This window comes from Crocuta crocuta, unplaced genomic scaffold (genome assembly GCF_008692635.1).
Source record: "Crocuta crocuta isolate KB4526 unplaced genomic scaffold, BGI_CrCroc_1.0 scaffold288, whole genome shotgun sequence".
In the NCBI taxonomy this organism is placed as follows: Eukaryota; Metazoa; Chordata; class Mammalia; order Carnivora; family Hyaenidae; genus Crocuta; species Crocuta crocuta.
This window is the reverse complement of record NW_027532607.1, coordinates 6622802-6635883: the sequence shown is the minus strand read 5'-3', so window position 1 is coordinate 6635883 and position 13082 is coordinate 6622802. Positions and strand designations below refer to the sequence as shown.

The window sequence follows — 13082 nt, the reverse complement described above, 5'->3', positions numbered from 1 at the left end:
TGGGAAATTGTGTAGGTATCTCAAATCTGTCTGCCTTGTGTTCATTCTCACTAATCTGTAGAAATTCTAGTATTTTCAAAGTTTTGTCCCTTTTGTTATTTTTTAGTATTTCTAGAGTTGCATACGTATGTACCCTATATTTTCCTAGGCTTTGTTGGTCTGAAATAAAGCCAAATGTTTCCTTTGGGAATCACTGGCCTTTGGGTGTCTGTATTGGCTTGTATCGGATCCTCCTTGCAAAGCTTTTTGTATCACAGGTGCTACAGTTCTTTCAGTTATAATGTAGCTCTCTTCTCAGGAGCACAGAGCCGTGGGTCAGACTGGAGAGGAGAGATCGTTTCAGGCACTAGGTAGAGAGTAAAGGTTGTATCTGAAAACGCACCAACGAAAGCACTAAGAGCACCATTTTCTCGGACACTTAAGTTTGGCGCTGAGTCTGATCCACCTGCCGTACTGTTTCAGTTACTGATAGTGTTTTCCTTTGTTTGGTTTTGATTTCTCTCAAAGCCACCTTTGTCCTTTCTGGTTTTTGTGCAGATGAAACCGTTTCCGTTCATCAGACGTGTCCGTAGAGATTTAACCCTCAGACAGGATTCACAGTCTTTCTCTCATCTCCAGGCAATTTAAAGAATATAGATGGAGACCTGATTATGTGTTTTAATATTTTTAGACAGTGAAGGCAATTGACACATATAAAATTTGTCTCTGCAAAACACACAGAAATCCTCAAAACAGTATGTTCCCTGACTCCACGCCCTGCCTGAGCCTAGTCCGTTATCTCGTTACTAGACAGGGGCTAGATAGGGGCGCCCGGGGGGCTCAGTCGATTGAGCGTCCGACTTCGGCTCAGGTCATGATCTCACGGTTTGTAAGTTCAAGCCCCACGATCGGCTCTGTGCTGACAGCTAGCTCAGAGCCTGGAGCCTGCTTCAGATTCTGTGTCTCCCTCCCTCTCTGACCCTCCCCTCTCATGCTGTCTCTCTCTCTCTCTCAGAAATAAATAAAAACATTTAAAAAAAAATAAAATTGCCAGATAGATTTTTATTTTCACAATTCAATCAAGTTTCATGTATTATAGGTAAACTTTCAATGTAATAGTAGCAGCTGCAGCAGCTAAAATTTGTGCAGTTGCTGTGTACCAGGATCTGTTTTTAAGGCTTGTGTCTATATTGACTTGGATTTGAGTCCAGGCTGACTGGCTCCAGAGCCATTGTTCTTAATCATGCTTTATCTAATGAAGATTTATATATATATAAATATATAATTTTTTTTTAAAAAAGCTCTTTTCAGTGTTATTAAAAGTCTACATCTGTTTCGCATTTAAACTGATTCTTTGTTATTTTCTAATACTAGACTCTGATATCAGCGATGTTATTAGCTTTTTCACAAACCAGAACATAATGGTGACCATGTTTAATGACAGTGACTATGTGTCTGCTGCTCCCCATAGTGCAGCTTTAAATGTGATGTATTCAGAAGAGGTAAGAATAACGTATGTGAATGAACACCTATTTGAAAGTTATAAAATATTAAAATGTTTTCTCTGAAACTAATAATTTGCTGGCTTGACCTCATTAGTTAGAAATTAGAATTTACTTTTGGAAATACCTAGTTGTTTTTATAATGTATCTTATGACTTGCTGGATGACCAGTTTATAAAACTACAAATAATTTAATTTGTTTAAAATGTCAAAATATTGGGACGCCTGGGTGGCTCAGTCAGTTGAGCATCCGACTTTGGCTCAGGTCATGATCTCACGGTCTGTGAGTTCAAGTCCCACATTGGCTGTGTGCTGACAGCTCAGAGCCTGGAACCTGCTTCAGATTCTGTGTCTCTTCTCTCCACCCCTACCTCACTGATGCTGTATCCCTGACTCTCTCATAAAAATAAATAAACGTTAAAAAAAATTATAAAATGTCAAAGTATTTATAGATTCCAAACCAGGTTATCTTTGTCTCTCTGTCTATAATTTGTTGAATCAACTTTTAGTTAGTGAGTATTAGTCTGTGAGAAAAGCTTAGTACATAGTAGCAATAGATTTCCTTATATAAAGTATATCATAACACTTTTTTTTTTAATTGTAGGACTATGTTTTTACAGCTGTTTTCAACAGCACTATGGTTTGCTCTTTACCTGTGCTGATGAATATTATTAGTAATTATTATCTTTATCATTTAAATGTGACTGAAATCATCCAGGCTTGGAATACCCCATTCTTTCAGGTAAACAAACTTAAAAAAAAGTGCGCGCGCGCGTGTGTGTGTAAGTGTAATAAAAGCCAAGTGCTAATACAAATGAACTCTATATATTCATCATATGACCATTCTTTAGTCTTATTAAAACTTGAGTTGGGGATGGTTTACATCTGGGTTTAAGAGTGCCCAGTATTGGGGTGCCTGGGTGGCTCAGTCGATTAAGTGTCCGACTTCAGCTCAGGTCATGATCTCACGGTTTGTGGGTTCGGGCCCTGCATCGGGCTCTGTGCTGACAGCTTGCTTAGAGCCTGGAGGCTGCTTCAGCTTCTGGTCTTCCTCTCTTCTCTGACCCTCCTGCTTGCTNAAAGAGTGCCCAGTATTGGTTTGCTTCAGGGTCAAGGAAATTCTGTCTTGGCACTGATAATTTTATAAAGCATAAGCATTTTTTGTATTCATCGTAGAAGAAAAATTAAGATAATTTAAAAATGAATATTCACCTAAAATCTCTTGCTGGGGTACTGAAAGAGCCTTGAGAGGTTATTTTTCCTCTAGATAGGACTGTTGGGTTATAAAAGTGAAAATTAAGTTTTCAGAAAAATTGTCAACAGTGTTTTCTCACAATTATGTTTTATTTTTCACATATTGAGTAATAAATGGACAAATATCTTTCTGTAATGCTTTCTGTAATAGCACTTTTTTTTAAACTTTTTATTGCTATGCTTTTTAAAATAGCTTTATTGAGATATACGTCATATACTATTAATTAACTCGTTTAAGTGTACAATTAAGTGGTTTTTATCATGCTCATAGAATTCTGTATGCATTGCCATGTCAGCTCTAGATTTAATCGTCCTCCCCCAGCCCTCCCAAGAAACCCTTCTTCCTGTTATTCTTTTCTTATCTCCCCACTCCGTCCCCATCCCCAGCCAGAAACCAGTCTGCCTTCTGTCTCTATGGCTATCTAATCTATACCTAAAACTTGTTTAATTCGCCATAATGGTGCCATCTTGAAATGGAGATCACATTGAAGATTAGTACTCTTCTTGTTATAGTTTTACTTAGACATGGGAACAAAGTAACATCAAATTTGCATTTTTAGAAGATCACTGGCACCAGGGTAGAGAGTGATTTCTCTGGGGGAAATTGTGGTGCAGAAGAGGAAGGAAACTTAGGTTTGATCAGAGATTGTTTTACTAAACAGTTCAGGTGAGAGGAGATGATGAGTGACTGAGTTAACGCAGTGGCAGTAACAGTAGTGATAGAAGCAAAAAGATGTTAAAAAATATGTGTCATACTTCATCATTGTTAACGTTTTCGAGATGAGGAAAAGAACAGTCGTGTTTCTTACAGTTTTGGGTAATGTGTTGCATGGTGGCGCCATTCACCAGTTTTGAGAATACAGGCAGAAGAGAGTTTTGTGGGGTGGAGTGGAGACACTCATTTCAGTTTTGAGCGTACGCAGTTGTGAGTGATCCCTGTGGCATTTGCCTGATGGGACATGTGGGGACACTTGGATGTATGGACCTGGAGAGACTTCTGGGCGGGAAATAAATACTGGGAATCACCAGTATATTGATGACATTGAAATCACAGGTTACGGATCATCCTTTGTGATTTTTTAATGTGAAATATTTCAGACCTACGGAGAATAAGGAGAATAAGCATGTATATACTACTCAAATGTTTCAAATGTTAATGCCTTGTTACAGTTTTTTTTTAATTTAGTAAAAATTTAAAGATACAATTGAAACTTCCAGTGTGTTCCTCCCAAATCTTGTTTCCTTCTCTCCTCCCTCAAGTAACCACGATTCAAAATTTATAATTCCCGTGTATGCTTTTATGATGTTACTACATTTGTATGTATCCATAACTATTAAAAAGGATCTTACAACTTAACATCTTTCATCAGACACGGAGATACAGCTGTACTGTTTTTTAAAACTAGAAGGAAAGAAATGAGACTTTTAAACCTCATTGTTCATAGATAAAAGTCTTATTGATGTTCCACATCTTTCCCTTCCTTTATGAGATCCCATGTGCTTGAATACAAGTATATTCTTCCTCATCCCTTCACTTACTGTACTACCTAGTTTACATATTTATTGGTTCTGTCCGGGTCTTCCACTGTAAATTACCATAGTTTGGGACAAATTGTACAGTGTCCTATGACATGAATTTATTGCTAAAAACTGAGAAGACAAGGGTTGATAAGATGTGTTCTGTTTCCACATCACCCTGTGGGGAGGTGTGCGGGGCTGGGGTGTCTGCTAGACATAGTGTGGGTTCTCCTAGTGCAGAGGACCTTTCCCGTTCCACGAGCATGTCTTGTACAGAACACAGTAAGAAGATGGCCTTGTGGAGGGTAGGGTAATATAGTATGCTTGGTTCTGGGTGATTTACATTTGGGGCCCCAGCTGTTGACTTAGGTTGTCTGGAGAAGTCTGCCTTCTGTGCTTGGGTCTTTGAGTCAACTAGGAACCATTGGGTCCTGTGGGAGTTAACAGTCCTCCCTGCTGGGGAGAAGAAACTCCTGTTTCTAGGAGCCTGAGCTTGCTTTTTCCAATGGAAGAGGGCCCGAGATCCCAAATGGCTCGTAGCCCTGGCAACCAGTGAGTGCATCAAAAATCATTCTGTTGTGGTCCTGTTCTTTGCATAGGACCATTGGTGGGCATGTTAACTGCTTTTTCATGCACATTATAATTTTTAATTAAATGGTGAAGCTATATTTGAATACTGTATTATTCCGTGTTGTAGATAAGAAAATGGAAGTATGATGGGTTAGGGTTAGGGTCAGGCTCAGGATTCTATAGCTGCTTACTGAGGGGCACAGTTGGTCCCATAGCTGTCTGCTTGCTACTAACTGCCACCTCTTCTTGCACACAGGCTATGCCCAGGGTACATACGCTAGTGCGTTTCTTCAGAGGTTTTGGTAGTCTTCTAGAAAGTACTAAGATGATATAAAGTAAGTCTCTCTGTAATTTCTTATTCTGCGGTTGTCTTTCAGGAAATCACAGACATCGTTTTTAAAATTGAGCTGTATTTCCAGGCAGCTTTACTTGGAATCATCGTTACTGCAATGCCACCTTACTTTGCCATGGAAAATGCCGAGAATCATAAGGTAATGATTGAGTTACAATTACAGGTGTAGTTTTTGCATGAGTGCAAGAGGTCATATTTCAGGAGTTAGTAAGTGGAGTGTAAACATATTTACTATAGTAATAGTAGTAACTATCATTTATTACTTGAGTCCTTGTCACATGCTTTACAAGTTACATCCTTTAATCCTTAAAACACTGTGATGTAAGTTTTATGTGACTATTTATAACTCAGGAAGTGAGGCTGGGAGTGTTCATATTGTGTGCCCGTGTTGCATCATCTCATCATCTTATGTTCTTGTTAGTTCCCTTAACTGCATCTCCCCTTACCCTTTAATGGAATGTATAGAAAGTACAAGGTACTTAAGTTCTGTTAAATGAACAAAATAGGTAGAGAGCGATTGCGATCACCCGGGCCGAGGGAAGGAAGCTTGCTGTGTGTACAGAGGTGGTTTGCTATCCTTTCCTTTTCTGTCCTCAGACACATGGTGCCCTGTACAGTCTCTGCCCTTCCACCTGCTGACCTGTCCCTCAGCCCTGTAATCAGAATTCTCGTTCTCTCCATGCCTGCTCTTAGTTCAGTGGAAACAGGTTTGTCTAAGTTAATTTACCCAGTATGACAAGTAATGAAGTTAAGCCTCACAGCTGACAATTACATCTTTTAGTAATTTTCTTTAGTGGAAAAGTAATACAAGAGTCTCAGGAGATATTTTAAAAATATGTTCACTTTTTCTGTTATATATATATTCACTGTGCTAATTTAGAAAATGTAGGAAAGTATAAGAACATTTAAAAAATCCATAACCCCACCACTCACATACAAAACTTCCTAGACAATTGCATTTTTCTCTTTTTTGTTTCAACTTAAATGTTTTTTTTTTTTAATTCAAACTTTTATTCAGAGACAATTGTAGATTCATATTAGGCACAAGAAATAAGAAAACGAGATCCTAGGTACCCTGCTCTCGTCACCTCAGTGATAGCATCGTGTCAAACTGTCGTATAATAGTTGTCACAGGCCCTGGACGTTGACATTGATAGAGTCCTGNGGCCCCCACACCCACCCCTTCCCTGACCTCTGGCAACCACCAGTCTGTTCTCCCTTTCTGTAATGTTGATATTTCAAGAATGTATGTATAGAATCACAACGTATGTTGGGGAGGGACGGGCTTTTTTCACTGAGCCTAATTCCCTGGAGTTTCATTCAGTTTGTATGTACCAGTAGTTCATTCTTTTTTATTTTTTGGTCATATTCCATGGTGGGGATCTGGATTGTTTCCAGTTTTTGACTATTGTGAGTAAAGCTGCTGTGAACATTTACTTACAGGTTTTTGTGTGAATGTGAGTTGTCACTTCTCTGGGATAAATGGCCTGGAGTACAATTGCAGTGTTACACGGTGATTCCATGTTTAGTTTTATAAGAAATTGTCAGGCTGTTTTCCAGAGTGGATGTACTGTTCTACGTTCCCACCAGCATTGTCTGAATGACAAAAGCATGGGTTATCCAAATAACTCTTGACTTGTTTATGTTTTCATACTTATGTTGGAGTTTATATTTTTCTTCTTTTAATTCATTGAACACAAAAGTTATCCTTTTTAACCTTTCCTCCTCCTCTTTTTTTTTTTTATGTTTATTTTGAGAGGGAGAGAGAGAGCACGAGTGGGGGAGGGGTTGAGAGACAGAGAGAGAGAGAGAGTCAGAGAGTCTGAAGCATGCTCCACGCTCATACTCACAAATCATGAGATCATGACCTGAGCCTAAGTCAAGAGTTGGATGTTTAGCCAACTGGGCCACCCAGGCACCCCAAATCTTCCTCTTCGTCTTAACTAAATTTTATGTTCTGTGCTTTTGTTATCTCTAAGGCCAGCTCTTTCATACAGTACTTTTAATTATTAAGAGTATATGTTTTTACAGATGTCAAAAATCAACTGAATAAATTTCCTAGGCATTTTGATTTATAAAAGATTTTTAAAATTTCAGATTAAATAATGAGAGGATAAAGAGTTATGGAAGCTCAGGTCATTTAAGTTTACTGTTTGTATATGTGAAAATGCTAATTACTTGTAGTAATAACACCTTAGTTTTTGTACTACACAGGAGTTTATAAAAGGCTTGAATGCATTATCAGTACAAAGTTTCCCATTAAACCTGAAAGCCTTTTGTAAATCCAGAAGACACTTGGCAGTTTATTAGTGTTTTTATGAAAGTTAATTTTAAGAAATGACAATCTGGGGCACCTGGGTGTCTCAGTCAGTTAAGTGTCTGACTTTAGCTCTGGTCATGATCTCATAGTTTGTGGGTTCGAGCCCCACGTCTGGCTCTGTGCTGTCATCACGGAGCCTGCTTTGGATCCTCTGTCCCCCTCTCTCTCTGCCCTTCCCCTGCTTATGCTCTCTTTCTGTCTCAAACAAATAAACTTTAAAAAATTTTTAAAAATATATAATGAGAGCCAATTTTCTGTTTAAACGTATCTTTCCATCTATTTCCACAGATTTTTAAAAGCACCAGTGTTTTGGCTCCTTACTGTTTGTGCAGCTATAACTCCCATGACACTTTGTACTTTATTTGCTTTGTGTTTCTCAGCTCTCTTGTATTCTGATTCTGAAAAATGTTGTCAAAATTGTTACATCTGAGAAATAATGAGCCAATTTAAAGACTATAAAGGAATTTGTATTTAGTTGTAGGAGGGCTTTTATTACCTAGAGACCTGGAAAATGACCTGTTTTGTTTTGTTGATATAAAATTAAGAGTTCTACAGTAATTTGCTAGAGTTTTTTGTTTGTAAAATGTTTATATTTATAATCATTCCCCCCTCTCCTCTCTTTTTTTTTTGTAGATCAAAGCTTATACTCAACTTAAACTTTCAGGGCTTTTGCCATCTGCATACTGGATTGGACAAGCTATTGTTGATATCCCCTTATTTTTTCTTGTTCTTATTTTGATGCTAGGAAGTTTATTTGCATTTCATTATGGATTATATTTTTATGCTATAAAGTTCCTTTCTGTGGTAAGTTAACATCAGTCATACGCATGCTGTCTATAAATGAAATGTTATTTTTAAAAACTTGTCTTTATAAACATGGCAACTGGTTGGTTGAGAAATTTAGATATTAATTTTTTTATAGAAAATAGTATCTTTTAATTATTGTACATGATACTGATGATGCAACTTATATTACTGTTAAGTGATTTTTGAAAGCCACAACTTACTATCATTATAAAATAATTCCATGAAACCAAGGTGGTCTTTTCTGTAGACTCCCTGCTAATGGGTAATCAGGGATAATTAAATGGTCCCCCTTTCAAATGTCCTCCTTGTGTCTATGCCTGAAAATAATTTCACAAAAACGCTCTTTTATTCCACAGTTTAAAATATAGCTTAGGGGCGCCAGGGTGGCTCAGTCGGTTGAGCATCTGACTCTGGCTCAGGTCCTGATCTCGTGGTTCATGGATTCCTGCCCTGCATCGGGCTCCGTGCTGACAGCTCAGAGCCTGGAGCCTGCTTGAGATTCTGTGTCTCCCTCTCTCTCTGCCCCTCCCCGATTCGTTCTCTCTCTCTCTCTCTAAAAAAAAAGAAAAAAGATTTAAAAAATTTTAAGTATGGCCTAAAATACTAAGGAAGACTATAGCTTGCATTCATTTTCTCATGTTCATGACTGATGCTAGACCCTTTTGTATGAGTGACTTCTATTAGGAAATGGGAAAATAGAAGAAGGTTGGGGTTGCTGAAAGTAAATTTATCACTTTTGCCAGTGGCTTTAGTGACTTACATACTATTTTGTGTGTTATAAATTCATGTTTTTTTTTAAATATTCACAAAATGCATTGAATGTTGTATATTGAAATGGTAGCTCATAGTGGTTTGGGAAGGATAAAGTAGTAACCAGCTATTATACTTGTTTTTATAATAAAACGATTAGAGATAGCATTTTGTTTGGCATAAAAAAGAACTACAAATAGTGTTCAGTGTAAAGTATTTATTCAGGATTGTGTTACAGTTAGTTAAAAGTATGTTTTACGGATTTAGGAGAAATGTGCATGGCAGTTCCTCAGGTGTAACCACAGTTTCAGATTTTGGAGTGATTTGTTGAGAATAAAATTTGAAGAATAATCATTCCTTAATATTTGATTCAACTGGTGTTTGACATCCTATGTACTGGTAGCTATTCATGTTTACATAAAAATATATGTTTCTGTTTTACAGGTTTTTTGCCTTATTGGTTATGTTCCATCAGTCATTCTGTTTACCTATGTTACTTCTTTCACTTTCAAAAGAATTTTGAATACCAAAGAGTTTTGGTCATTTATCTATTCTGTGGTAAGTCATGTTTTATATTATTTCACTTATTCATATTATCACATTTATCTGAAAGTTGTGAACTATTTCAAGATTATGCTCACAATGTTACTGTGTCAGAATTTTCTGAGTACAGACTCAGATTGCTGGCATTATCTTTTTTTTTTTTTAATATTTTTAAATTTATTTCTAGGAGAGAGAGAGAGACAGCGTGAGCAGGGGAGGGTCAGAGAGAGAGGGAGTCACAGACTGAAACAGGCTCCAGGCCCTGAGCTGGCAGTCAGCACAGAGCCCAACGCGGGGCTCGAACCCACGAACCGCGAGATCACGACCTAAGCAAAAGTCGGACGCATAGCCGACTAAGCCACCCAGGCGCCCCATGCTGGCATTATCTTTTTGTGTTCATCTTTGTCTTGTGTGCCGTCCGTTCCACAATGGGATGGCCCTGAACGCAGTTAACTGGGTGGCGAGCGTCCCAGTGGCACGGAGCTGGGCCCTCTGTCCTGCTGCCTCCTGGCCCGGAACCCTCTCAGGATCTGTGTCTCAGTAGAGGATCGAAGACGCACACTCGAGCGAGGTTGTACAGAGTCGCCAAACGCTTTTTCACTTGTGTTCTCGTTGTCTCACTTTAGACGGCACTGGCTTGTATCGCAGTCACCGAAATCACTTTCTTTATGGGATACACAGTTACGGCTGTTCTCCATTATGCCTTTTGCGTGGCCGTTCCAGTCTATCCACTTCTAGGTTGTCTGATTTGTTTCATAAAGGTAAGTATGTTAGTTGTTTTAATTATTGGAAAGCAGAGATACTGCCTAATCTTTGAGATCTTAGTTCTTGTGCTCAATATAGTAAAAAAAAAAAACCTGTTTAGCTGCTGTTTTCTTGATTTGAATATTATTATTAAGCAGCAGTTTAAGATTACTTTGAAATCTTTTCAAAAGCATGTCTTTAAACCACAAAGTCTTGAAGCAGTTCTAACCACCTGGAGGTCTGCGTTCAGGGTTAAGGACTCAGTCCCACAAGCTTGCCCCCCCTTTTCGGAGGTCAGATCTGAGTAGTGGGTCCGCAGGGTCCGATGTGGCTGCAAATCCAGGGACAGAAGGGTCCCAAGCACTGGAGTGTTTGTCCCCATGGAGTTTGGAGCTTGCTGACCTCCAAGGGTATGGATGCATTCACCAGTCTGGAAGCTCTCCAAACTCTTGTTTATGGAGACATTTGTGGCAGCTTCATTACTGAGGCACAGTGAGTTGATCAGTCTTCAAGCTCCTCTCCCCTTTTGATAGGTGGAGGAGTCTGAAAGGTCCCACCTTGTAATCGCTTGGCTGTTTTCCCTGGCAACCAGCACCATCCGCCATAGCAAAGACTTAGCTTTGGTTGAAAGGGACTTATTTTAATTTTTTTTTTTTTAATATTTTTATTTATTTCTAGGAGAGAGAGAGAGAGACAGCGCGAGTAGGGGAGAGTCAGAGAGAGAGGGAGACACAGACTCCGAAATAGGCCCCAGGCTCCGAGCTGGCAGTCAGCACAGAGCCCGACGCGGGGCTCGAACCCACGAACCGCGAGATCATGACCTAAGCGAAAGTCAGACGCTCAACCGCTCAACCGCTCAACCGCTCAACCGACTAAGCCACCCAGGCGCCCCAAGAGGGACTTATTTTAAATAACAAAAGATGCTCCCTTCACCTCTGTAGGCCAGGAAATTCCCTGGGTGTTAAAAGCTCTGTTCTGAAACAATGTCAAAGACCAAAAACCATTATATCATCTTATCACAGCAGCATAAAAATTTTCAAAATGTTTTGTCTTAGATTTCTTGGAAGAATATTCGAAAAAATGAGGACACGTATAATCCATGGGATAGACTTTTGGTGGCTGCTATATCGGTAAGAAATAACAAGAATGTTGGTGTTAGCATGTGGTAATAGATTTACTGAATATATGTTTTAATTTTTTTTAATGTTTATTTATTTTTGAGAGAGAGACACTCTGAAAGTGTCCATTTTAATATACGTGGCTCTTTCGTGTTATTAATTTTGGCTTCAGAAACGAAACCAACTTCTTTTCCTTTGATTATATTTTATGAAGCTGACAACCAGTGAACTTTACAGAGTCAGAAAAATATGTGAAGGATATTTTACTAAAATCTACCTTAAAATCTTAAAATTTATTCTTAACTCCTATGGCATGTGAAGAACATAGTGATTAATTATTGTGGTGAGGGTAAGGAACTTGATATGTGAGATCATTGTTCTGTTGATCTAGGGAAGCAAAAAAGATTCAGTCCTGAGCTGGTATGTGCTCTCCTTTCAGCCTTACGTGCAGTGTATACTGTGGATTTTCCTGTTACAGTACTATGAGAAAAAATACGGAGGCAGGTCGATAAGAAAGGATCCCTTTTTCAGGTCAGTATTTTTTTTTTTAAGTTTTAATGTTTTTTAGTATATTTACATAGTATATAATCTAGTTTTGGGTAGTTTCCTTCACTCCCCCAATACCCCTGTAGTCCTTATTGGCCGCTTTCCCACATGCTGCCCAGCCACGTATAACCACTAATCCACTAATCTAGTTGCTGTACATCTGCCAGCTCTGAACGCTCCTCCTGTAAATGGAGTTATATGGTATAGTCTTTTTATCTGTTGTTTTGGTTTTTTTTAATCCTACCACAGTGTTTTGAAGGTTCATCCAAGTTATAGGGGCAGCAGTACTTCCTCACATTGTTTTCTTTTCTTAGTAATGTTACATTGTATGGAAATAGTGCATTTTACTTGTCTTTTCATCAGCTGATGGGCATTTGAGTTATTTCCACAATGCGGAATGCTGCTGTGAACTACTTCTTAACCACTGGGTGCCCCCCACAGCCACTGAGGATTTAGCATCCGGCTCTTCTTTCTCCTTGTTCTTACTCCTGCTGACGTCTTGGGGGAGAATCCGTATGGGCGGGGATAACCTTCCTAACATCCTGTTTCTAATTTTCTCCACACTCTTGACTTGGGTGTCCTTTCCATGTCCCACGTTGGTTTGGGTCAGAGCCCTGCCATCACTGTTCCTCACCTGCCTTGTGTCCCGTCTTCCAGTAACACTTCATCTTCTCAGCTCTTTTGTTTATTAGTCTTACTTCTGCTGTGGTTTCTGCCCCTGAGTTTTTTCTGTTCCTCATGTTTCCACTAATCACCATGTTCACCTTTTCTCTGTCCAGCTTCACTCACGTGATTCATCACCCTCACCCTCACCCTCTTTCAGCACCATGTCTTCCACTCTGTATCTCTTTCGCCTGTACGCGAAAAACTGTAACTTTTGGTAAGTGTAATTGTAGACTGGAGAAAATTGACATAAAAGTGCGGCTTGCTAATACCACGTGTTTATCCCATTTAAACTGCACTTTAACACGAGTTATCCCATTTTCTTCCTATCTCTTTTCCATCGTTCTCCCAACCTGCTTTGTAGCCCTCAAATTCTCCAGTTCTTCTCACTTCATTTTCTACTTCTCAGTATATGA

General features: G+C 39.0%; 1 protein-coding gene across 3 annotated transcripts in view; it reads left to right on the top strand.

The window, feature by feature from the left end:
- Positions 1-13082, top strand: part of ABCA5 (ATP binding cassette subfamily A member 5) — a 54799-nt gene that overhangs the window by 33144 nt on the left and 8573 nt on the right. For 2 of the 3 annotated variants that reach the window (XM_077780337.1, XM_077780335.1), the window contains 8 exons: positions 1354-1481; positions 2086-2223; positions 5201-5314; positions 8129-8299; positions 9497-9610; positions 10222-10356; positions 11395-11469; positions 11897-11988. In XM_077780337.1, the coding sequence (XP_077636463.1) occupies positions 1354-1481; positions 2086-2223; positions 5201-5314; positions 8129-8299; positions 9497-9610; positions 10222-10356; positions 11395-11469; positions 11897-11988 (967 nt within the window). The remainder of the gene's footprint in view (positions 1-1353; positions 1482-2085; positions 2224-5200; positions 5315-8128; positions 8300-9496; positions 9611-10221; positions 10357-11394; positions 11470-11896; positions 11989-13082) is intronic. The other variant, XM_077780336.1, reaches the window with a different exon arrangement.